Source organism: Malus sylvestris, chromosome 5, assembly GCF_916048215.2.
Source record: "Malus sylvestris chromosome 5, drMalSylv7.2, whole genome shotgun sequence".
NCBI classification, from domain to species: Eukaryota; Viridiplantae; Streptophyta; class Magnoliopsida; order Rosales; family Rosaceae; genus Malus; species Malus sylvestris.
In genome coordinates this window covers 32,793,394-32,819,974 of record NC_062264.1, presented here as the reverse complement: position 1 = coordinate 32,819,974, position 26,581 = coordinate 32,793,394, and the positions used below count along the sequence as shown (strand labels likewise).

General features: G+C 39.2%; 2 protein-coding genes across 3 annotated transcripts; one reads left to right on the top strand and one right to left on the bottom strand.

Moving 5' to 3' along the window:
* Positions 1-390: 390 nt before the first annotated feature.
* LOC126623916 (transcription factor MTB3-like) lies at positions 391-2,754 on the top strand. Of its 2 annotated transcripts, none has more exons than XM_050292889.1 (2): positions 391-528; positions 809-2,754. In XM_050292889.1, exon 2 carries the CDS (start codon positions 1,010-1,012, stop codon positions 2,516-2,518), a length of 1,509 nt encoding a protein of 502 aa, XP_050148846.1. In that variant the 5' UTR covers positions 391-528; positions 809-1,009; the 3' UTR covers positions 2,519-2,754. The 2 variants fall into 2 exon arrangements, with proteins under 2 accessions (XP_050148846.1, XP_050148847.1); XM_050292890.1 differs by having other exon boundaries at positions 424-679.
* Positions 2,755-9,233: 6,479 nt separating this feature from the next.
* On the bottom strand, positions 9,234-10,133 carry LOC126622795 (uncharacterized). Its single transcript, XM_050291514.1, has 2 exons — positions 9,859-10,133; positions 9,234-9,306 (listed from the first exon to the last, which is right to left on the bottom strand). Exons 1-2 carry the CDS (start codon positions 10,131-10,133, stop codon positions 9,234-9,236), a joined length of 348 nt encoding a protein of 115 aa, XP_050147471.1.
* Positions 10,134-26,581: the final 16,448 nt, after the last annotated feature.

The following is a 26,581-nucleotide window of genomic DNA, read 5'->3' as shown; positions in this document are numbered from 1 at the left end:
AAATTGAAGAAATGATCAATCAACTTAAAATTCATAATCATTGATCCCTTAACTTATCAGAATGTGTAGCTACAATCATTTTTATCAATTTCGTCAAAATTTTGGCAAAATAAATTATGTTGGAATAAACATTTATATAATTAGGGTACCTCACCTCAAAGTGTGTAATTATGGTCATTTTCGTCAACTACGTCAAAGTTTTTGTCAAAACAAGTTATGTTGGAAGGACCATTGCTACAATTGGATTAAAGTTAAGGGCTCATTTATCTAGTTGAATAAAAGTTGAAAGAGCAATGGTAATGAATTTTTAGTTGAAGGATCATTATTCCAATTGAGTTAAAATTAAATGACCATAGCTACAATTTAGTCTGATACTTTTAATTTAAATAAAATAATTAAAAAAAATCCCTAAAATTCAGATCTTGGAAGTTTGGCAACCCCCACTTTTCTCATGTTTGTTTAACTTGCCTGCACACTTGGACTGAGTTGGAATCCAAGTATCTGCTACAAACCCATATCAGTTTTCAGGTAATCGGATCTCTGCTATTATTCTCTGCCTGGATTTTGGAGGTTTTCTGAGCCAATTTTGTGCTTCCAAAAATTCATCAGCTTTAATTTAGCAGTAAAGTGAGGGTCATTGTATATAATATTTGAAGTTTTCTTAGGATCTGCTAATTGTGTGAGTCTAAATTTCTCGACTTTTTCGAGTTTTAGTTCTGTTTGTGTAATTTAAGGTTGTTTTTTTAGTTCATTTGAAGTTGGTAATTTTTGTTCGAGATATCTTATCAAAGATGTTATATTTGTGTAGAATTGATTCCCTGAGATGTGTTAAAAGTTCAGAACTTTAGTTGTGATTCGAGCAGTAGCTTGATCCGGTCGTGAATTTTTGCGAAAAGATTGCGAATTTCTGTAGTGGGAACAAGAAATTTGAGAGCTGTGTTGTGAATTTCTGTAGTTTTAGCATTTTTGTGTTGTTTGAGCTAGTTGTGGAAGGAGAAGAGAGGTTAAGATGGGTGAGAAATTTTGGGTGAATGACGAAGACAAGGTCGTGATGGAGTCAGTACTGGGTACCGAAGCGTGCCAGTTCTTGATCTCACTGGCTTCCGAAAATGCTTTGTCAGAATTGATTAGGCCACCGGGTCAATTGGGCGTGCAGCAGGGGCTGTGCCAGCTTGTCAATGGGTCGAATTGGAATTATGCCATTTTCTGGCAGGCTGTTAGCTCGAAATCTGGTGGACCTGCCTTGATTTGGGGTGATGGGCATTGCAGAGACACCAAGGGCGGTGGAGCTGGGGACGTGAATTCTAATCGGGATAGTAGTTCGGAGGCAATGCAGAAAAAAAAAGAGGTGAAGAAGTGGGTGCTTGAGAAGCTCCACGCGTGTTTTGGCGGTTTGAATGGGGATAATTATGCAAGGAGGTTGGATGGGGTGTCAGATATGGAGATGTTTCATCTCAGTTCAATGTTTTATGCATTTCAACTTGATTCGATCTCACACTGTGGTCCAGGAGAGTCGTACAAGTCTGGAAAATTGATATGGGTTTCGGATGCCGGTAGTTGTTTACATCATTACCAGTCGAGGTCATTTTTAGCAAGATTGGCTGGGTTTCAGACAGTGGTGTTTGTACCAATGAAATCAGGAGTTGTGGAACTCGGTTCGGTCAAATCAACTCCGGAAGAACAAAGTTATGTGGATACGGTCAGAAGTGCATTTGGGGAATCTATTCCTATTCAGGCAAAGGCATTTCCAATGATATTTGGACGTGAACTAAGTCTCGGGGGTCCAAAATCACAATCAGTGAACATTTCCTTTACTCCAAAAATAGAAGAAGATTTTGCATTTCCTCCAGAATCGTTTGAATTACAATCAGTAGGCACTTCAAATGGATGTCGAAGTGAGGATGGTGAAGTAAAACTGTTTCCGCAAATGAACCAAATGATGGTTGACGGTTTCAATGTTCAGACAAGAGTCTCAAGTTCAGAGCTGCTCAAGGATGAGTCCTCTGCACAAATTGATGAGCGGAAACCCAGAAAGAGAGGGAGAAAGCCTGCCAATGGGAGAGAAGAACCATTGAATCATGTGGAAGCAGAACGGCAGAGGCGCGAGAAGCTTAACCAGAGGTTCTATGCACTAAGAGCTGTTGTTCCTAACATATCGAAGATGGATAAAGCCTCTCTTCTTGGTGATGCCATTACCTATATCACCGATCTCCAGATGAAGATCAGACTCATGGAAACTGAAAAGCAGATGGTAAACAACAAGGGAAAGCAGTTGCCGGTTCCAGAGATTGATTTTCAGGAACGCCTCGAGGATGCAGTTGTGAGGATGAACTGCCCATTGGATTCTCACCCGGTTTCTGAAGTCTTCAGAACACTTGGGGAACATAAAATTGTAGCTCAAGAGTCTAACGTTTCCATAACAGACAATGATAAGGTTATTCATACATTCTCCATTCAAACTCAAAGCGGTGATGCCGAACAATTAAAGGAGAAGCTGGTGGCCTCTCTTTCAAAATGATCTGACTGTAAAGTTGTTTCGTAAGTTATTACCTGTATCTTTATGTATTTGCCTGATAAACGTGAGTTTTTATTGTTGTCTAGTAACTGATGAGTGTCTTCACCTCGTGATGATTTGTTATATAACTTCAGATTGATATTATTGTACGAGTTGTTTAGTTTATGTATGAAAAAGAGCTCTTTGTAATTTTGAACATGTTCGGAAGAACCAAAATGGATGCTATGAATTTATCTCTCTATGTCGCTTTCCTTGGAAGGCTTCTGAGTTACTGTTTTACAGTTTATGCATGCATGTTTAGATGAAGTGGCCAGAGCCAGCCCTCAAGTAAGGGGAGATTCCTACACGTGACTTGGCCACGTGATGAGTGCTACACGGTGATGTGGATATATCCTGGTTACACCCAATTTTTTCTCGTCATACGATTTGCTATTCCAACTCCATAATTTAAAGGGTATTGAGTTTGACTGATAAATATGTACCCCTTTTTTTGGGGATGCTGGGAACCTTTGGTCATGGCTTCTCTGCCAGTCAAGACTCGTAAACGACTCAATCAAAATCAAGAAAAAGGAAATTTGTTCAGTCGTGTTAAAACCAGCTGAGGAGTGACTTCTATTCCCCTACTGTGTTAAAAATATTGTTTGAATTTGACTCTCTGCGTTATGCTTTCCTCAGGGCTTGCATCAACCACCAAAAAGTCTACTTTTTAATTCTTCTTCTATATGCCTTGTAATTCAAGGCGGATTCTTGCATATGTCACGGCGGCTATATGATACATCCCTGTCTAAGTATAACAATCATCGTGTTCTTGTAAGGTGTATTCCCCCACCTAAGCTCATCATGTCTTTCTCATAGGCGACTATTAAAATTTGAACTATTGCTTTGCACCCAAACTACAATGTGTCATTGTTTGGCGTTCAAGTTAGTGTGTATTGATTCATTCCATATGGACCGCCATGCCATGGTTGAACCTTGTTCCATTGGCCCAAGTCAATTTCAAGCTCCGAATTAACATTATAGCTTATGTACTAGTCAAGGGCATGAGCAATTTGAAATTTATAGAGTCGTAGATAACAGGTCTCACCTCCACCACACTTCATCTCAGATTCCATTTCCTTATTACAAACTACTGTGAAAACTCATTTTCACTTTCCAAAGCAATTTTCCCGAAACTGGGTCTGTAAAACGTTACCACATGTGGAAGGAGCCAATGAAGGCTCACCGGAGGCATATGCTCCTACTCAAGTGATTCGTTTATTAAGTTGCAGACTACAATTATATAATATACACGCGTTATCTTTGAAGAAAATATATGTAACTAATATCTAACATACCTTCATACTGCATATACTCCATATCAAATATTATATGAGTAAAAGTGCTCTTGTTCTGTCATTCAGATTGAAAAACCTCTCTCTTACGTAATCATGTATTAATATTTTTCTTATCACTTATCATATTGGGTATAAGCCATACTATAATAAGGTTTCCTTAGTTGATTTTCGGGTTGCCCCCACTAGAAGAAATTTCTAGCTCCGTCCCTCGAACCCTAAAGTTCCATTTGAGTATCAAAGATGAGGTTCTGTTACAGGAGGACTTTATTCTCAACTCTTTTTGTTGTTGTTGTTCTGTTTTCTTGTCTGCAAGTTGGAGAAAAGAGGCAATTGAAGGCAGAGCAATGGGCTAAGAACCATGGCGTTGACTTGTGTTTCAGTGCCTCCAGAGGGGTCGCGCCCCAACCCCCCCCCCCCCCCCCCCACCCATCCACCCACCCACCACCAAAACCGGCCCTATTCCCTACACCCACATCCCCGGCCGCAGCTCGGGTATTTGCACCTGAATGAGATGAATGTAGCTTACCACTCTGCATGAAGCCTTCCTAGCCATGCATTCTTCACTCTATTAATACCGAGAATTAACGTTCCGGCCGGTGCTATTGAGATTCAGAAACGGGAGCAACAGATGTTAAAAAGTTCAAAATGTGTATATTGTTTAGCTAGTTTAGTATCCCTGCGGTTAGTATCCCTGCAGTACAAGTCATGTATAATAACCCTTTTTTTTTTCATTATTTTTGTTGGTCAATTGGCTAAAAAGTTTTGGTTGTATTTGTAACCCATGAGACTATTATAACTTCAAAGAAGGAAAACTAATGAAAATTGTAACCCATGTAATTGTAACAGATTGGTGATGTTGTATCTGCTACACAAAATGCAATATAAAACATCTTAATATCTCTCTCTCTCTTTCTCTGGACGGTGATTCAAACTATTGAAGATTTTGAAACTAATGCATGATAAAAAGTTGTCAGCAATGATTCCTCAATTCCTATTTCAACGTTTCTTTTGAGGCCGAATTAACTAATTTCTACCAAAATTTTCTTGCATGTGGTACTGATTACAACACCTTCTCTTAATTTTCCTCCAATAATATTTTAATACACTTTGTTTGCTCATTATCGTTTTGGATTAACGGAACCTGATTTTTCATTTTTTTGGTGAAGATACAAGTTCAAATTTTATAGGCGATCATTTTTTTTTTTATAAAAAAGACAGTCATTTCTAGACATTAAGACTTATTCTTATTCAATTTTGTCCTATAAAACTTAGAGAAAAAACAATACTTAGGTCTGGCTAGTGAATTAGAGAGGACTCAATTAGTTTTGAGATGTTTTAGTTAATCAAACAAACACGGTTGGACACATTTGAGGTCAAATAAGACTTGAGTCATCACAATATGGTTCAATTGTGTGTGTGTGTGTGTGATAAACTATTCATGTCGTGTGAAAGGTTAGCACACACCGATACTAATACTATAGCTACGACTAAAACTTCAATTAAAATAGTCAACGTTCAAACATCAAAGGCCTTGCACACGCTTTTACTTGCATGCCAAACTCCAAATCTCAGTTCAAAATTGCGATGAAAAAAAAAATAGTAACAAAAACTCGACAAGAATTGGTCAAAATACCTTTAAAGTATTAGTAATGTTAATAGAAGAGAAAAACAAAAAAAAATTGAATCAGGACAACTTAATTAAAAATATATATAGTAAAACCTTTTTATAATAATCAAACTATTTATGTAAAGGGATTTTCATTTAAAAAAAAAATAGGGATTAGGTGTGGGGCCCACTTCACATCGAACTTTAACGATCCGAACGTCTATTTTGTAAGTCTTGATTTATAGATCATTCTTGCAAAAATTCAATTGAATTCGAAACTATTTGCCTATTTAATTAGCAAGATAAAATTTCATTGTTCTTTATATAACAAAGTATTTGTTAATTTCTTTGAACCCAATTAGATGTCTTAAACATTTTCGATTTGGCTAATATTTTGTAAAAATGATCTATGAGGTGCAATTTGAAAAATAGACAGTACGGATCGTTAAAGTTCGATGTGATGTGGAACCCACAACTAATCCCAATTTTTATAAAAAAAATGAAGATCCCATCCCTTAAAGGTTTCCTTATAATAATCCTCTATATAGAAATAACCTTCTTATACTAAAAAAAAAATTTAGTCTCAACTTGGGGCCAATTATGTATATTAATAAACTCTGGATTGTAATATGTTATAATTTTTATAAGTCTTGTATTAAGGAAACTCGCCTCCATATCATAATAATTTTCAATAAGTATAAAAATATGCAATGCCACAAATAAAAGTTTAAGATGAACTAAAATATTTTTCTATAATTGTTTGAGACAATGTTTGATTTTTTACAGTTGATACCACATCTTTGAGGTTACGAGTACGTAATAACTCGTCAACATGAACAATTTCTTGAAGCCCTAATGTTTCTACCTTCTCAAGCATGTTTACATATTTTCAAGCTGTAGAATAGCAAAATAGCATTGCTTTAGTAGCTATGCACAACCAAGCAGGCAAAGCTAGTAAGTACCAGTTTGGCACAGCTGAAATTATAAAAAAAGCAGCTATGAAAAAAGTTGTGGTGTAAAATGTGTTCGATAAATGTAAAAATAAGTGTTTCTTTTTAAAGTTTCAGTCAAAATAAGCAAAAAAATGAAAGCAGCATTTTGCTGCGTCTCAAAACCAGCTTTTTTTTCAAAGAAGGCGGATGAACAGTAAAATTTAATGAAACTTTCTTAAACCCAATTATACCTTCTTTCTCTTTCTCGCTTCCCTCATCGTATCAAATCATCGAATCCGATTGTTTGAGAGGACGAGGTCCCTCAGCGAGTCGATTTTGGCACTTGATGTAAGCTGAAGATATACGGGATGAAGGAATGACTGTTGATTACCAAGGTCGAATTCAGAGAGCTCCATTCATTGTCATAGAGAGACAGCTTGTGAAAACCCAGGTCAAATTCATCATCTCGAGCCTGGAGCATGCAGATCCGAACAACAATTTCTTTTCCGACGCCCCACGTCGAAGAAGCCCCGCCATTAAAGTTATTTAGACCCTAATTCCGGGATGATGGACCGTTAGTGTTAGCAGTGAAGGAGTGATGGCGCTTAGTCGAGGCTGTCCCATTGAGACCTTGCTGCGACGATGGCGCCGGAAGCTCTCTGTGGAGAAAAAGGCAAGGGTGCTGATTGCACTTGCTCGCCCTCCAATGATAGCATACCTTTTGGTTCTTTGACGGGTTGAATTGCTGCCCATCTAGTATGTGTGTTCGTGGCGGGAATTTCCATGGGGAATGTTTCCTGGCCGACGAGCACACAGCTCCCCGAGAGGTTGGCGCCGGTTGATGCTTTTTTGTCGGGCTTCTGCTTTACTGGCGGGCTTTGTCGGGCAAGGCCTGTCGGGCAAGGCTAAAAAAGAAGGACATAATTAACTTTGAAAGGTGCCTTTGTGAGGCCTTAGGTGTAGGCCTTGAGGCTCATGATCAAGATTAACTTTGAATTGCTCAGGCGTGCCACTACCATCTTCAGCATGGTAGATGTAGAACGGATGTTTGAGTTTTAATTATATGTGTTCGAGAGACTATGTTAGTTATTGACAGGTGCCTTTGTAGGGCCTTAGGTGTAGGCCTTGAGGCTTCCCGTAAGTAACTAACTTAGTACTCAAGCACATAAGGTTCCTTTTGTGAGTTATATGGTTCTTATAACCATTATACTTCTGACTACCTGAGCTCAAAGAGCAGAATGGATCAAAATAGGTGCCTTTGTGGGGCCTTGAATAGGCCTTGAGGTTTCCCATCATAACCCCTTCTATACTCAATGTTCTTGCCCGATGAACAGAATGAATCCAAATAGGTGCCTTTGTGAAGCCTTAGGTGTAGGCCTTGAGGCTTCCTATTAGAATTCATCCCGTACTCGAACGTTATACGGTCATCATAATATAACAGAAATAAAACCAAGTGGTAGGTCGATTACTTGCGCCCCAAGTAACTTCGGACTTCTTGTTACCAAAGCTTGTAGTGGATGGGTTAAGTCCACATCAGGTTCTTTTTTATGCCTTGAGGCCAATGACTTTTAGGGTGATCAAATCTTATATGCCCGAAGGCTTAGAACTTAGATCTGGCTTGAATTGTGAAGACATATTCAAATCGGATTCAAGCGCTGAGAGAGTTTTTTAAAAGCCATATTACTAGTAATAACTTGGATATAATTTGAAGTATACAACATATTGCTAAGCTAATGAATGAAAAGACAAAAACAAAGGAGGTCAGGCAAGGCTGATCGTCTTGCAACTTCCTATGTTTGTGGGTTAACAGAAGGTTTGAAGGCTTGGAAAAGGGGTTAAGAAATGAGTTTGCAGAAAGAAAATCGATACTACAGCAGGCGTTGAGCAAGGTAGCAGAGCTATTACAAAGGGTTTATCCCGAAATGGATGAAGGTTTGGGCTGACTACAGCTTCGTTTTGAAGGCAAATCTGACTTTTGAGTAGAGTTTGTGCTTTTGTTTGTTTGTTTGAGTGTCTTTGGCTCTGACCTCTCTTTCTCCTTTTATAGACATCTTGGCTTGGCCTCCTGTAGTAGCAACCTTGCCCGAATGCAGCTTGAAGGGTAGTGACTCATCAGCTATTTACTTGTACTGCCATTTAGAAGTACTTTTTGGGCTGATTAGCTGGCTGGTCTATACCACTTGGCCTTTGGGTAGGTGAGCAAGTGGTCTGCATGGCCTGCACCTAGTCAGAAACGGGCTTCTCCTGTCTTCTGGACTTTGGCTGAGTTTTGACTAGGCCTTCGGGTTCCTCTCCCTTTTAGGCTGTTCTTTGGGCCAACTTCCCCCGAGCGCAAAGTTTAAGTTTTGATCCAAACAGTGCCCTCTTCAATTGATATTTAGCCTGGAATTCCAGGCGCCAATATTAATTGAATAGCTGCATGCGTCTGCGCCTTTGCTCTCGGAACTTGTATCTTTTGATTGAGATTAACGTCACCCGGAGTCTCTCGATCTTCCCACGACCCCTGAACTACCTTCTGCTATTCCTATAAATTATGGTTCTCCCCACAAACCATCATCGATCTTATCTTTTATCTACTTCAAGTGTTTCTGCTTCCTTAGTTTTCTTCCAAAAAACTATGAAATGAGTTCTTCAGAATTTATGTGGGGTTTCTTAAAACTCCCTGTTCGTGAGAAAAAAGAGTTTTCGTCAGATAACTACTATCTCCAACACCTTTGGTCAAACACCCCGCTATCTCCAACACCCTTGGTCAGACGGTTTCCTCACGAAGGCTTGCCTTCCTGCTTGCCGTCGTGATAAATCAGGCTTCACCATCACACATAGTGGTAACTCTGCCTAAGGATCCCCTACCAGGCGCGTTTTGGCCGCACAACCCGATCACCTGATCGGGTCATATCCAGGGAGACATCGGAAAACCAGCTGAAAATAACATTGTAGAAGGAATCGAATGTAGTACTTTGGACTTGGATTAGTTTGTAAATATCACCAATTTGTCGAAATGAAATAAACATTATCTTAGCAACTTTTTGTTTTTTCTGTCTTCTTTTGAATGGTTTGGTGATCATACACTGCACCTTGATACCCCGAAGTCGGCTTTACCTTGCATCCTCCTTAATGTAACAGTCTCTAACATCCCATAATGTCGGACAATATTTTTTTAAGAATTTAACATTAATGGGATGTTTCAGCCCCTTCCCTTCAAGGTCTGCCAAGTAGTATCCCCCTTTGTTCAATACTTGACTAACAGTGAAAGGACATTCCCATGTCGGGCTCCACTTTCCAAAGCCCCTAAGCTGAGCTTCTAGAGGGAGGACTGTCTTCCATACTAAATCTCCCTCTTTGAAAGACTTCATCTTCACCTTTTTGTTATAAGCTCGAGCAACAGCTTTCTTCCCTTCTTGAATCTAATTCAAGGCTTCAATTCGGGCTACATCTAAGTCTTCAATTCCTTGACACATGGCTTCAACGTACTCTTCACTGTGTAACCCGAACTGATTCTGAATTCTGACAGAACTTACATTGATCTTCATGGGAAGTACTGCATCTTGCCCGAAGGTTAAAGCATATGGAGTTGTGCATGTTCCTGCCCGCCTGGAAGTCCTGTATGCCCACAAAGTGTTTCCCAACTTTTCATGCCATTTCTCCGGATTGTCCATCACCACTTTTTTGATAATGTTTACCAAAATCTTGTTGCTGGATTCTGCTTGGCCATTTGATTGTGGGTAGTAAGGACTGGACTGGATCATCTTTATTTTGTATTTGCTTGCAAATTCTTCAACTTCTTTTGAAATAAAAGATGGCCCTCGATCAGTCACAATAGTTTCGGGCACCCCAAATCTATGCAGAATCTTGGTCTCAATGAAATTCTTGACGGTGGCTGAGGTTATGGATTTCACCGCCGAGGCCTCTACCCACTTGGTAAAGTAATCCGTTGCTACAATGATAAAAGTGTGCCCCTTGCTAGAAGCTGGGTAAATCTGCCCGATGAAGTCCATCGCTCATCCTCGGAAGGGCCAAGGTTTAACCACTGGATTTAAAGGTATTGAGGGCACATGCTGGAGAGGTTCGTGTCTTTGACACTCTTCACAGCCTCGGGCATAGGATTTGCAATCCTTTTCCATGTCGGGCCAGAAATATCCATACCTTCTGAGCAACCACCTCATCTTTGTTCCGGCCTGATGGGCTCCACATACTCATTCATGTACTTTGGCCATCACTCTCATTGACTCTTCTTGGCCTAAGCATTTCAGTAGTAACCCGTTTGGAGTCTTTCTTAGTAGGTCTTTCGCCCATAAGACATACTTAGTTGCTTGCTGTCTATTTTTCTTGCTGGTGGGTGAAGAGGGATCTTTCAAATGATGGATGATGGGCGATCTCCAATCTTCAATCTCAGCTTCTTGAACCATTACATCCAGGCTGAATCCCCTTTCCAGAATGGAAGGAAGATTTCTCCTCTGAATCTCGACATTCATCCCATACATTCTCTCCTGTATTGGTATGCCTGAGGCCAATTGCGCCATCTCATTGGCTGCTAGGTTGGCTCCCCTGGGAACATGACTCACCGATATCTCAGAATCCCAATAACTCAACAATTATGTGGCCGCCAAATAGTATCTAGCTATGGTGATATGTCTGCACTTGAACTCCCCATTGAGCTGGTTTATTACCAATTCCGAATCACCAAACACCTCAACTTCCATTGCCCCCAGATCCATCAAGATTTCCAAACCAATTATTAAGGCCTCATACTCTGCCCGATTGTTGGTATTCCCTTGATAATCCAAGAAAAATGAGTAATAATGATAAATCCCTTGAGGGTTGATAATTACAATCCCAGCTCCTGAAGCTTTCTGAGTATAAGAACCATCGAAATACAGCTTCCAATGAGTAATCCATAAACTAACCACTCTTCTTATCTCCTGCTGGATCCACTCTTCTTTGCCCGAGATCCCCTTGCCTGGCGGGATCCAAACATTAGTAACTTCCAGGGTTCCCGGTATGTTGATTATCTCATCTCGAGATTCTTGATGCTCCGTCAAGAAGTCAGCAATTGCTTGGCCTTTTACTGCCATTTGGGGAACATACTGGAAGCTGAATTCAGATAATGCTAGAATCCACTTCCCAATCCTTCCTGTTAACATTGGTTTTGACAACATGTACTTTATCACATCTGTCTTGGCGATGATGTGCACGTGACAAGGTAACATGTAATGTCTCAGCTTATTGGCAGTAAAATACAAAGCCAAGCACAATCTCTCTACTGGGGAATACCTTGTTTCTACCTCGGTCAGAATTCTACTGAGGTAGTACACTGCCTGCTCTTTCCCGCCTTCATTATTTTGAGCCAGCAAACTCCCAATTGATTTATCTGAAGCGGAGATATATAGCTTTAAGGGTTTTCCCCTCTGAGGTGGTACTAATACTGGTGGAGAAGTCAAATACGCTTTGATACCATCGAAGGCCTCTTGGTGCGGTGGTCCCCACTCGAAATTCTCCTTATCCTTCAGTCTTAATAAAGGAGTCAACGGCTGGATCTTGCCTGCCAGGTTGGCAATAAATCTTTTTAAGAAATTAATTTTGCCCAGCAGCCTTTGAAGTTGCACTTTGTTGGTGGGTGAAGACAACTCCATTATTGCTTGAGATTTATTCTTGTCCACTTCTACCCCTCGTTGATGAACTAGGATTCCCAAGAAATTGCCCGCTCTTACTCCAAACGCACACTTCTTTGGATTCATCTTTAATTTGTGGACCCTCATTCTTGTCAGGGCCTGCCTGAGGTCTATCAGATGTTATTCTTCCGTCTTGGATTTCACCACGATATCATCAATATACACCTCTATATTATGGCCAATCAGATCATGAAAGATGGCATTCATCACTCTTTGGTAGGTTGCACCAGCATTCTTGAGCCCGAAGGGCATGACCAGATATTCATATGCCCCCACATGCCCAGGGCACCTAAAAGTTGTTTTATGTATATCTTCCGGAGCCATCTTTATCTGATTATACCCGGCATTTCCATCCATAAAAGATAAGACTTTGTTTTTTGCTACTGCATCTATGGAAAGATCTGCCATAGGCATAGGATATTCGTCTTTAGGTGTAGCGCCATTAATATTTTTGTAATCAACACAACATCATACTGCTTTTGTTACAGCTTTTAAAACGAGTACAATGTTGGCTAACCACTCCACATATTTGGCTAGCCTGATAAATCCGGCTTTTACGAGCCTTTCAATCTCTTCTTTGACCTTTTCTTCTATCTAATTCGACATCTTTCGTGGTGCTTGCTTAACCGGCTTATATCCTTCATTGATGGGCATTCTATGTTCCACCAAAGTTGCATCTAAACCCGGTATCTCAGTGTAATGCCAAGCAAAACAATCTCTGAATTCTTGCAAGAGACAGATAATTTGTGCCCGATCCTCTCTCTCCAATAAACCACTGATTTGTATTGGTCTTGGGTCCTCCTTTGTTCCTAGCTCAATAACTTCCAGAGGATCTTGGACCTCCGGTGGTGGCTTATCAAGTTCTGTACACAAAAATTTGACTAGCTTTGGGCTCTCGGGCAAGTTGTCTGGTTCATCCAGGTCATATATACACTCAGCCATTTGAATGGCCCTTTCCAATTCCTCTTGACAAGATTCCTCACTGCTTTTATCATGGCTGGTTGAAGCTCCCACAAGCCATTCTCTGCTCTTCTCTGTCTAAGAGCTCATTTTCTTGTCTTCTTTCTTTCCTATACACCAACAGTCGTTTAATCAGGAATCTGACTGCCATTAACTGATCTTTCCTTTTTTGTTCTATCATTGATGGTGTAGGGGTGTTGGGATAATAAAAGGTCTATCCCACTCCTCTCTAGTAAAGAGCATCTCTTGTTCTAGAAGCTTTTGGGCCGTCACCTTGGTAGGGCGGCCGTTCTCATCTGCTCCTAAACACTTCAAGATTCCTACGTTGGGATTGTAGAAACTTGCTTCTGCTATATTGGCTGTGGGAAGAAATGGCCGTGATTCGGCCTCTACCATCTCCCAAAAACCTGGCTCTTCTGCGCTTGCCTCATGATACACAGCAACTTGTTGATGTAGGGTGGAGGGTACAACAAGACTTTGGTGGATCCAATCTCTTCCAAGTAAGGCTCTATAGGTAGAGGTGCAGTTCACCACAAAGAACGCCAGCATGATCCGTTTAGACCCCAGATATACTTCCAAAGGCAATATCCCAAGAGTCTTGGTGATAGCGCCCGAGAAACTAGAAACTGTGAGGTCTGTAGGAATAAGATCCTCTGTGCCTCTCCCCAACTTTTTCATCTGCTTAGCTGGTAATACATTAACAGCTGCCCCTCCATCAATCAAAATCCTTCTAAAGGGTACCCCCTCCAAATGAGCTGTCACATATATGGGTTTCAGATGATTGGCAAGTGAAATGGTCGGGTGGCTGAACACCATTTTATCTGTGTAGATCCTTAAAGAACCCTCTTTGGATGCTTCAGATGATGCAGCTTTTCCCGACTCTCATTCTTCCGCTATCTTCATATTAATATGAGTCATCATTGGCTCAGTTGTTACATAATCCCTTTCCATGGCGGCGGGCTGATCAGGTTGGGCAACAAACATAGCAGATAGCACATATACCGTGTTTATATGAAAGTTGCTAGGCTCTGGCAATTCCTCTTTTTTGCTCCCAATCTGGTCCATGAACTCATCCAACCATGCCATAACATCTGGTGGAAGCAGTGGTTCTGGTGCCCCCTTGAGTTGATTCACATATGGACATGGTGTTTATTTTGGAACTTCCCCGAAGGGATCCCCTAATGATGAAGAAGGTTGTTTTTTCTCAAGGGAGATAGTTCCAAAGCAAATAGGCTGCTCTGCCTTCCATCCAGGAGTTGGCACCATAACCATATCTTCTTGAGCTCTCGTCAAGATTCTATATTTCCCAGGGTGCAGGCTTTGTGGCACATGATTTCCTTCGCATTCAATCTTGCTGTTAGCCCTTTCCACCTCCTTCTTACTTCTCTAGCGGAGCTAACTGCTCCCCCCAGACGATGTTTTCTCTAACTTTTGATTTTTGGAAGCTTCCAACGCTGCTGGGGTTTTCAAGGAATTCATGTAGGCTTTATGTTTCCTCTGAACCCTTCTGACCATGGAGGCTCCTATTTGCTTAACGGGCTGTCCATTCTTCCCGACCACATGCCATTTTCGCCCGAGGCGAGCAGGATTATCTTTTGTAACAGGGTTTGTTATCCTGTTATTCCGCCTGACCTCTCTTCCCATATGGCCGTACTGAGAGTGCCCTACACTTCTCTCTTTTGGCTTCTTGGCCTCTTTATCTTCTGCCTCCTCAGAAACTTCATGGTTACGAAATATTTCTGATAAAGCCCTTGGTTGGGAATCACTCCTAGCCACTGAAAGACACTTCGTGAGGTATCCATTCCTACAGTCCGCCGAGCCTTATCTTGTGCCTCTTTTCTCTTTTGCTCTTCATTCCTTCTGATTAGTTCATGATCGATGAAGGCTCATGTGGGTGGTATTTCGAGCTCACACTCGCATTGGCACTTACTGCACAGCACCCTTCCTTTGAATATGGCGGCTTTTCGATATTCGGGCAAGTTAACCACCCCTTTTATGGGTTTGTCAACCAGTCTTCTTTCTTCTTCTCTTTTTCCCTTCTCCGCCCAGGTCATACTGATCATATTTATAGGGGCCTGTGAGAAGGGATCTGTATGTTCATCCATCACCGCAGCTTCTTCTAGGTGATTGGTTTTAAGGCCCCCATCTTCCCAATCATTTTCTTCCCCAAGATGAGGTAAAGACGTAGGAATAGGTGGTCTTAAAACCGGGTCATCTTCTTTTCTCGAGCCTACAGAAGTGTTCTCCAGTCTTTGCAGCATGTGCAACAAAGCAGTTTGGAGATCTTCAGATCTTTTTGACATATATTGCTTTGATCAATGTATCCCACTGGGCGTGCCAAAACTATGTTCGTGGCGGGAATTTCCTTGGGGAATGTTTCCTGGTCGACGAGCACACAGCTCCCCGAGAGGTTGGCGCCGGGTGATGCTTTTCTGTCGGGCTTCTGCTTTACTGGCGGGCTTTGTCGGGCAAAGCCTGTCGGGCAAGGCCTGTCGGGCAAGGCTTGTCGGGGAAGGCTGAAAGAGAAGGACAAAATTAACTTTGAAATGTGCCTTTGTGAGGCCTTAGGTGTAGGCCTTGAGGCTCACGATCAAGATTAACTTTGAATTGCTCAGGCGTGCCACTACCATCTTCAGTATGGTAGATGTATAACGGATGTTTGAGTTTTAATTATATGTGTTCGAGAGACTGTTAGTTATTGACATGTGCCTTTGTAGGGCCTTAGGTGTAGGCCTTGAGGCTTCCCGTAAGTAACTAACTTAGTACTCAAGCACATAAGGTTCCTTTTGTGAGTTATATGGTTCTTATAACCATTATACTTCTGACTACCTGAGCTCAAAGAGCAGAATGGATCCAAATAGGTGCCTTTGTGGGGCCTTGAATAGGCCTTGAGGCTTCCCATCAGAACCCCTTCTATACTCAATGTTCTTGCCCGATGAACAGAATGAATCCAAATAGGTGCCTTTGTGAAGCCTTAGGTGTAGGCCTTAAGGCTTCCTATCAGAATTCATCCCGTACTCGAACGTTATACGGTCATCATAATATAACAGAAATAAAACCAAGTGGTAGGTCGATTACTTGTGCCCCAAGTAACTTCGGACTTCTTGTTACCAAAGCTTGTAGTGGATGGGTTAAGTCCACATCAGGTTCTTTTTTATGCCTTGAGGCCAATGACTTTTAGGGTGATCAAATCTTATATGCCCGAAGGCTTAGAACTTAGATCTGGCTTGAATTGTGAAGACATATTCAAATCGGATCCAAGCGCTGAGAGAGTCTTTTAAAAGCCATATTACTAGCAATAACTTGGATATAATTTGAAGTATACAACATATTTCTAGGCTAATGAATGAAAAGACAAAAACAAATGAGGTCGGGCAAGGTTTAACCTTGTTGGGCAAGGCTGATCGTCTTGCAACTTCCTATGTTTGTGGGTTAACAGAAGGTTTGAAGGCTTGGAAAAGGGGTTGAGAAATGAGTTTGCACAAAGAAAATCGATACTACAGCAGGCGTTGAGCAGGGTAACAGAGCTATTACAAAGGGTTTATCCCGAAAGAGATGAAGGTTTGGGCTGACTACAGCTTCGTTTTGAAGGCAAATCTGGCTTTTGAGTAGAGTTTGTGCTTTTGTTTGTTTGTTTGAGTGTCCTTGGCTCTGACCTCTCTTTCTCCTTTTATAGACACCTTGGCTTGGCCTCCTGTAGCAGCAACCTTGCCTGAATGCAGCTTGAAGGGTAGTGACTCATCAGCTATTTACTTGTACTGCCATTTAAAAGTACTTTTTGGGCTGATTAGCTGGCTGGTCTATACCACTTGGCCTTTGGGTAGGTGAGCAAATGGTCTGCATGGCTTGCACCTAGTCAGAAACGGGCTTCTCCTGTCTTCTAGACTTTGGCTGGGTTTTGACTGGGCCTTCGGGTTCCTCTCCCTTTTAGGCTGTTCTTTGGGCCAACTTCCCCCGAGCCCAAAGTTTAAGTTTTGATCCAAACAATGTGGATGACCCATTAGCTTCTTCTTTCGTCTACGTCCATTAGCTACGGATTCGAATCTCTTTGTGGCTATATACTTTGAACTGAAATTCAAAAACTTCGATTTTCCCCCTTTTTTCTTTTTCTTTTATTTTTCCTGAGTTTTTTCAAAATTGGTTGGATGGATTGGCAGATTGGAATCCGATTATAGAGTTGGAGAGATTCGAAATCTCTAAATTTCTTGCTCTCTCTCTCTCTTTAGGGTCGACGATTTTGGTGATTGGGAAGGGGGAGAGAACAGAGGGTTGGAGGGGAGGGATTTGGATCTTGAGCTGTGAAATCCGCCGGAGATTTTGGTGATTGGTAAAGGGAGTGAACAGAGGGTTGGAGGGGAGGGATTTGGATCTTTGAGCTGTGACCCGAAAATGATGAAGATTGAAGATGAAATTATAAATAAAAAATAAAACAAATTATTATATCACATTTAATATTATACCCTTTTAGTCATTTAACATAGCTACATCAGTTTTACATAAAGTTTACCAAACATTTGAACATTTTTTTTTTGTTAAAAGCACTTTTACAATAAAAGTTTATCAAACACTTAACTGCTTTATTTTACAGCTGATTATTTTTACAGCACAACATAAGCAGTTTTTTTAAAAAGCACATTTATACCAAACTAGCCCTAAGTAGCCTTTTTGTTTCTATAGCTTCACGCCCCATGCTTTAAACTTAAAGAGAATACATACATACATGCACTATATTTTAAAGATAGGTCAAAGACTATTTACTACCCTCATGTTTTGTGGTTTTCAATATTTAGTACATCAAGTTTTTTTCGTCTTAGATTCATACCTAAAGTGTAAATTTTGGGACAGTCTCATACATCCGTTAGTCAAACTGTTAAATCTGCCGTTAATTGTGACGTGGCGCCATGATTGGGCGCCACGTGTCATCCACGTTTTTTTTTTCTTCTTTCTTCTTCTTCCTTCTTCTGCAACTTTTTTTTTCTTCCTCCTTCCTCCTTCTTCCTTTCCCTTCTTCTCCTTCTTCCTTCTTCTTCCATCTCCTTCTCCTTCTTCTTCTTCTTCTTCCTCTGACATCAATTTTTTTTATTTTTTTCTTCCTCCTTCTCCTTCTTCCTTCCTCCTTCTTCCTTCCTCCTTCTTCCTTCCTCTTCTTCTTCTTCTTCTTCTTCTTCTTCTTCTTCTTCTTCTTCTTCTTCTTCTTCTTCTTCTTCTTCTTCTTCTTCTTCTTCTTCTTCTTCTTCTTCTTCCTCCTTGAATCTGGGGAAGATGAAGGATTTTTATTTTTTTTTGTTTTCTTCTTCTTCTTCTTCTTCTTCTTCTTCTTCTTCTTCCTCCTCCTCGAATCTGGGGAAGATGAAGGATTTTTTTTTTTTTTGAGGAAGATGAAGAAGAAGGAAGAAGGAGAAGAAGGAGGAAGGAAGAAGGCGAAGAAGAAGGAGAAAGAAGGAGGAAGAAGAAGAATGAAGAAAAAAAAAAGTTGTAGTTGGAGGAAGAAGAAGAAGAAGGAAGAAGAAGGAGGAAGGAGAAGGAAGAAGAAGAAAGAAGAAAGAAGGAAAAAAAAAAGAAAAAAAAACCTTCATCTTCCCCAGATTTGGAGGAAGAAGAAGAAGGAAGAAGAAGAAGAAGGGAAAGGAAGAAGGAGAAGAAGGAGAAGAAGGAGGAAGAAAAAAAAAACCTTCATTTTCCTCAGATTCGGAGGAAGAAGAAGAAGAAGAAGAAGAAGGAAGAAGAAGGAAGATGGAGAAGAAGGGGAAGGAAAAAGGAGGAAGAAAGAAAAAAAGCTGCAGTCGGTGGAAGAATAAGAAGAAGAAAGAGGAAGAAAGAGAAAGAAGAAGAAAGAAAAAAAAAAAAACTTCCCCAGATTCGGAAGAAGAAGAAGAAGAAGGAGAAGGACAAAGAAGAAGAAGGAAGAAGGAGGAAGGAAGAAGGAGAAGGAGGAAGGAAAAAAAAGTTGCAAAAGAAGGAAGAAGAAGAAGGAAGAAGAAGAAGAAGAAAGAAGAAAAGAAAAGAAAAAAATGAAAAAAAAAACGTGGATGACCCGTGGTGCCCAATCATGGCGCCACGTCACAATTAAGGGCAGATTTAACAGTTTGACTAACGGATGTATGAGACTGTCCCAAAATTTACACTTTAGGTATGAATCTGAGACGAAAAAAACTTGATGTACTAAATGTTGAAAACCACAAAATATGAGGATAGTAAACAGTCTTTTACCCTTTAAAGATTGGGTGTTTTTTTTACTGCTACACCTTGGATATTGACGTACTCCATTAATAGTTCTTTGTATTCTACAATTTTTAATAAGGATAACGAAGTAAAAAAAATATTTATAGCTACACATCTAGTAAGTAATAATCTCCCTAAAGTTTTAAAATCAATTTGGTTCCTACATCATGACTATATAAAGGTTTTACTGTACTAGAATAACCTCTAACAAGTGGTTAGTTTTCTTGTATTTTGTTTTTCTTGCTTTATGATATGTAAGGTTTTTGTCTCCCTGACTAGGTTTAACTTTTTTTTCATATCAATAAATTTCGCTTGTATTGTACGTCGAGGTTTTCTTAAAAATAATTTTAAAAAAAAACTATAGATGGCAAGTGGATTTTTACACGGTGATAAAAATGAGTTGAACCATTGTATGCCATTTGGTCCACAATATAGTTAAACCCTAAAACCAAAACCCTTGCGGATATGACGACCCATTCAATTCCAAGTCTTTAGCATATAATCATCAATTAACAGTCAAAACAACGAAACAAATAGATTTATATTGAAAAATCAAAGTCATACGAAAGTTGGTCAAAATTGATGCATATAAATAGCCCCATATTCCCCATCTATTCATTCATTCATTCCTTCAATCCTTTCTGTTTTTGACAGACAGAAAAAAGAAGCAAAATCTTTGATTTCCCTACAAAACCTTTTCTGTATCTTCTTTCATTCATTCCTTCCTTCTTCTACCGAAATTAAAAAGAAGCAAAATAATCTTTGTTTGCCCAACAAAATGAAGTTTCTAAAAATATTTTTGGTGGCAGTGTTTTTAGTGGTTTTTCTTATGAACATGCAATCGTCCGAAGCCTGCAGAGTGTTGCATGGGGAAGAAAAGTTTATGCATCAGATGAAGAATGATGTTTTGCATCAGATGGATCGTCCCTTCTTCCCTTTGATCAGGCAAATACTTAGGGGTAGTACCCCGTCCGGAGGTCCTAATCCGACCACACCTTGAAATAGTACCAATTCCAAAGATTCTACATCGAAGTGCAACCATCAACGAAAAGCACTAGCAGAATTAACTTTAAATCAAATTACATTTGATATATTTTCTTAGCAGTGAATGAGTACAGGAGAATGCCTGTCTAGCTATAGGTTTTTTATTTTTCCTTGCATGTAAAAATAAAGTGTATGCTTCACAATGCATATGAAGTTGACTGAATAAAACGAAGTATAGAATAAATTATTTATGTACTATTTTTTTTGGGCATGTATGCATCTGTAGCTCTAGCATGAGTTTATACCTTTTAATTTAGGATTGTGTTATTCACACACATTTTTTTACCTCTAACATATCATTGTTATTTTTGTCCATTAATCTTTTTCAATTTATTTTAATTCGACGGCCAGAATTAGGAAAGATTTGTGAGAGATAATAAAAAATGTGTGGCTCACTTTCCTTAATTTAACAGTGAGTTTAAAAGTAATTGTTATTTTATTGACAAGAAATTAAACTGCAGAATTGCGAAAATATATTACCTGCTCTGCAAAAACCTCTAACAATGTTTGCAGAGAGATACGTATTATACCTTATATGTGTGTATGCGCATAGTGAAGACTCTGCATCTGGTTTAAAATGCACCCTTGAGGCCAATCTTGGAGTGAGATGGCTCCACTGTCGCTTGGTGTTAGTATTTTGCACGTTATAACTTGATGGATAAGTAACACACGTGACAATATAACTATCACATCGAAAAAATTACTCATTCGGTATGGTAAAACCCTTTTAATTATACATGAGATCTAAAATTAATATGCATTGACGTGAGTCATGCGAGTGTTTTCTTTTTACAATGGCATGCAATATCATGAACGATAAACCTGTGGACCATCAAAATATATATCAAACACTTGGTGTGCGCTAATTGAATACAATTCATATGCTCCACCCCAATTGCGCATCACCAGGGAAGGAAAACCCAGAACCAGAAGAACTGCAGGAACCCAGAACTTCCGAAAGGACCAGAGGGGCAGAACCACCGTTCCTGTGCATGAGTTCGGACAAGGGGAGGGGCTTCTTTGTAGCTTCGCCCTTGCTCCTCATTGAGCTAGTTTGGGTTTAAACTAGTTAATGTTGTTTTGCATCATTTTAAAATTTGGAAATTATCAAGAAAATTTACATGGAAAAGAGATGATATGTAATGAAATAAGGAAAAGTTGCATGTCAGAAAAGTTGTGTCACAATTCAAGTGATGAATTTGCTTTGGTGAACAGTCTTTCTCTTTGATTCATTGTGTTTTAGATCAAACTCTTTTTATTTCTAAGTGTACATAGCTTAGAGTGGTATATTATCATTTTCATTTAAAAAAAAATTGTCACAATACATTACTCGAAATTATTGAGAAGATCTTTAATGTAACTGTTATATCACCACTTGACATGAATTACTAATCAACTCTTTGTTATAATGGCAATCTCACACATGCTATGTATGTAGGAGAAACATATCAAAAGAGAAGTGGGAGAAAAATATGGAAGAATTTTAAATAAAATCCTATTTTAATCTTATTATATTAAGGTTATTTATTGCAACTAAGGATAAAAAATGGGACTGTGGGGACATAAATGGTATTTTCAAAAAACAAAAAAAGAGTCTTACAGAATGTGTGCTCTAAATAATAGTAAAGAATCGCTCCGAGCTGAATGAAGGTATTTCCCTTGGCCTGGGAATTCGACTTGCCTTTTTCGCTTTTAGGACGCAGGGGGAACTTGAAGTTTGGCAGAAAATCCGAATCATAGTTAACAGTTTGAATAGAACTAGTGTCGTAGCCAAGAGAATCAATGGTCTAGTAGAAACGTCGTAAAATTCCAAACCATGTATGCTTCGTGGTCTTGAGTTTGAGGTACGAAGCTGGTAAAAACACATGATTTTTTGGTTGAAAGCTTTAGGAAGATGTCTGCTATTTGACTGAAGCCAGAAGTTAGGTGAAATGCCTTAGTTTCTACGGGCCTCATTAAGAATTAATCTTATCTTTTGGGATGTGAGATACCTCCAAATTTGGCAAAAAAAATATATGTAGACACACACACACACATATTTATAGACAACATTTAAATTAGTAACACCTTATGATTTTCCAAATTTTACGGGGATTTATTAAATAATAATTTATATTCGTTAAGACACTTTATTCTCTCTCCTAATAAAGCATGATAAATTATTTCAAGGTCAAATGGGACTTTAGCAACCAACGATAAATTTCAATTTTTTTGTCTGAGTATATGTCATGTCGTGAAAAAAAGGTTTGCATACTACAAACATTCAAACGTTTTATGGGAGAAACATATTGAAAAAAGATGGAGAAAAACGTGGAAGAATTCTAATTTAATTTAATAATTTAAATCCACAAAATTCCTATTTTAGTCTTGTTATATAAAGGTTATTTATCGCCACTAAGGAAAAATAGAATAAAATGTGGAGACATATGTGGTATTTAAAAAAAAAATTACAACCAAGTTTGTTTTCTTGATAATAGTATAAACAACAACCACGGCAAGTGGTCAAGTAGAAACATGGTAAAATTTCAACATGTATGCTCTGTGGTCTCTAGTTCGAGGCACAAAGCTGGTAAAAACACGAGTGATTTTATGGTTAATATTAAAAGCTTTTGGAGGAAGTGTGGTATTTAACTGTGACCAGGGATAGGCTGGACTACTTTTAGCCTTTTTGGGCTCCACTAAAAATTAGTCCTACCTTTTGAAATGTGAGATATCTCAAGCTTTGGCAAAAAAAAAAAAAAAAAAGGGGACATCACTAAATTTAGTAACTGCTTATATATGATCATATTAACAAATTTTCAAAATTTACAACGAGGACTTTTTACACCATAATTTATACTTTACGGCACTAAGTTATTCTCCTTATAATGCATGATACATTATTTCAAGGTTAAATGGGACTTTAGTGATCAAAGATAAAATTCAACTTTTTGTCCGAGTATAGGTCATGTCGTGTAAAAGGTTTGCATACCCAAATACAACAAATTTAAACATTCAAACTTTCAAGATCCTTATAAACGCTTCCCACCATGCTTTACTTCTCAGTTCTAATCGATCAGTTAGCGGAGCAAGCAAATGAATTGATCATTTCTCATTTTTACTATGATCATATATAATTTCGTGAGATCCAAAAAATGTTCATTTTAAGGGTATTTTATACTTTAACACCTCAGGTTTGAGGTCTATTGTAACCTCATACAACATCTTCAACAAAATTTATTTTCATATCCCACCTACTATTTTATTTCAATATAATACATCTGTTACATTTTTCATTCATTGGTCCGTTATAAGCTGATTGTGTCATGTGACTGCTATATTTGTGCTACGTGGCTAAATACTTAATGAAAAATTTACAATATTAAGTTAATTAATTAAAAATATATATAAAAAAATTAGAACCCTTCGTCTTCCACCGAACCGAACCCTCCCATCTCCTCTAATCTCCATAACCACAAGCGCACCACCCCTCCCAATCCCTAAAACCCAAAAAATAAAAAAATAAAAAAACAGCACCCTTCGTCTTCCACCCGACCCCCCATCTCCTCCAATCTCCATAACCACCAGTGCACCACCCCTCCCAATCCCTAAAACCCATCTTCTCCAAGCTCCAATTTCTCTTCACCTCCCCAACTCTCTGCAAGTGGTGGCTCATCGTGGCATAAACAACAACACATAATCTCAGCAGAAACAAAAAAATAAATTCAGATTTCGATCTAAAAAACTTGAGAGAGACTAATTGGATCTGAAAATATACGGGTTTCGGGTATAGAATCCAAAGGCCCAAGATAAAACAGCAAAAACCTAGAAATCAAAACTCAAAATTAAGCAAAAAATACGCAGCAATCCTTGGTGAAAAACCCCAACAGAGCCTCATTCCTCAAGAGAGAGAGAACTCAGAAATAGAATTTAAGCTCTCAGACTGCCTATGGTGGAAGTAGGCAAGCTGTTCGAGAAAATGGCTGAGAAAAACTCGGTGCCTTCGTCCCCATTTCGTAGGTGAAGTCAAGCGAGATCGACTTCGTCCCCATTTCAGTCCCCGATTCCACCGCGGTATCACCGAAAGTGGCGACGTCGGCGGCACCTGGGAGTTCGACTTCCGGGGTTTTGACGAGGAAGTTGACCCCAATTTCCCAGAATCCATCGCCCTCCTTAAAGCCAACGGCTTGGATCTCGATAAACTTTGGAAATTCGGCATCGATTCAGAGATTTTTGTAGAAGGTTTTGTTGGCTCCAGCTCCTCCACCGAGTTCGCAAATTGATTAAAGTCAGCACAGAAAAAGGAGCGGCTCAGAAGAATTGGGTATGAGAAATTTGTAAGCACAAATTGATTAAAATCAAATCATCAGAGTGGTGCATGATTTCTTCAGGGGTGGGAGAGGATGAACCTCCTGCGTTAGATGGGTTGAGAAAGATAAGTTTTTTATTTTTAATTTTAATATTTTAAAATTTTTATTAAGTGTTTAGTCACGTGGCATAAATATGACAATCACATCAGTTTTTAACAGATTAATGAATAAAAAATGTAATAGAGGTTTTATATTGAAATAAAATAGTATGTGATGTATGAAAGTGAAATTTTTTGAAGATGTTGTATAAGATCGTAATAGACGTTAAACCTAATGGTTAGCTCTAATTTAATTATGTTTTCCATCAAAAGGAGGTGGCAGATCAAATCTAGTCGCTGGAAAAGTTCTCTCTCCGACCAATTAGAAGAAGAAAAAAAGCTGACGGATGCTAACCACAAAAAATGTTGCCGGCATTGGATAAGACGGCTGCGCTAAAGTGCACCAAAATGGTGCTGCTGTTTTCCTGAGAAGAGGACCGCCGTCAACTTTGGAAAAGAAGACTGCCGTTTTGCAAAGTATATCAATCCAAGAAGAACTCCAAGTTGTTCATCTTCAACGACTCGGATTTACTCGTCAAGAATCTTCTCGGCGCAGCAAATCTCTACATAGGTACGAAGGTGCTGAAAAGTGATCTTTACGGGAAAAGTCGAAATCTACCAGTCAAGGAATTTTCTCATCACAACATGTCTTCACGTAGATATGGAGGTGCCGGAAAATGGTCTTTACGGGGAAGGTCAAAATCTTCTGGTCAAGGAATTTTCTCAGCAAAACATGTCTTCACGTAGAGACGAAGGTGCCGGAAAATGATCTTTACGGTGAAGGTTGAAATCTTCTGGTCAAGGAATTTTCTCAGCACAAAATGTCTCCACATAGACACGGAGGTGGCTGATCAAATCCAGTCGCTGGAATCGTTTGAATTCTAAACAGAAGGCACTTCAAATGGATGTCGAAGTGAGGATAGTGAAGTAAAACTGTTTCCGTAAATGAACCAAATAATGGTTGACAGTTTCAATGTCCAGACAAGAGTTTCAAGTTCGGAGCTGCTCAAGGATGAGTCCTCGACACAAACTGATGAGCGGAAACCTAGAACACTTAGGGTACATAAAATTGTAGCTCAAGAGTCTAACGTTTCCATAACAGACAACGATAAGGTTATTCATACATTCTCGATTCAAACTCAAGGCGGTGATGCCGAGCAATTAAAGGAGAAGCTGGTGGCCTCTGTATCGAAATGTTCTGACTGTAAAGTTGTTTCGTAAGTTATTACATGTATCTTTATGCATCTGCCCTATATAAACGTGAGTTTTCTTGTTGTCGAGTAACTATAGAGTGTCTTTATCCCGTGACGATTTGTTATATAACTTCAAATTCATATTATTGTACGAAGTTATTTGTTAATATATGAAAAACAGCTCTTTGTAATTTTGAACATGTTTGGAAGATCCACTGAATGGTTGCTATGGATTTATCTCTCTACGTCGCTTTCTTTGGAAGGCTTCTGAGTTTACTGTTTTACAGTTTATGCATGCATGTTTATATGAATTGGCCAGAGCCAGCCCTCAAGTAAGGGGAGATTCCTACACGTGACTTGGTCAAGTGATGCGTGCTACACGGTGATGTGGATATATCATGGTTACACCCAAGTTTTTATTGTCATACGATTTGCTATTCAAACTCCATAATTTAAATGGAATTGGGTTGGATTGATAAATATGTACCCCTTTTTATTGGGGATGCGGGGAACCTTTGGTCATGGCTTCTCTGCAAGTCAAGACTCATAAACAGCTCAATCAAAATCAAGACAAAGGGAATTTGTTTTCAGTCATGTTAAAACCAGCTGAGGAGTGTTAGACAAATAGGAAAGTAGTTAGACTTAAATTGTAATTGTACTCCTAACTTGTAGGAGGAATCCTTGCTGCTCAAGAAATGTATTTGTATATATATATGTAC

Bases quoted from the DNA above. Each gene is read 5' to 3' on its own strand.
- LOC126623916 (XM_050292889.1), top strand. From the start codon at position 1,010: ATGGGTGAGAAATTTTGGGTGAATGACGAAGACAAGGTCGTGATGGAG.
- LOC126622795 (XM_050291514.1), bottom strand. From the start codon at position 10,133: ATGATCCAGTCCAGTCCTTACTACCCACAATCAAATGGCCAAGCAGAA. The intron at 9,307-9,858 runs GTACGTTGAAGC...TGTTATTTTCAG, and splicing joins TTCGGGTTACACAGTGAAGA to CTGGTTTTCCGATGTCTCCC.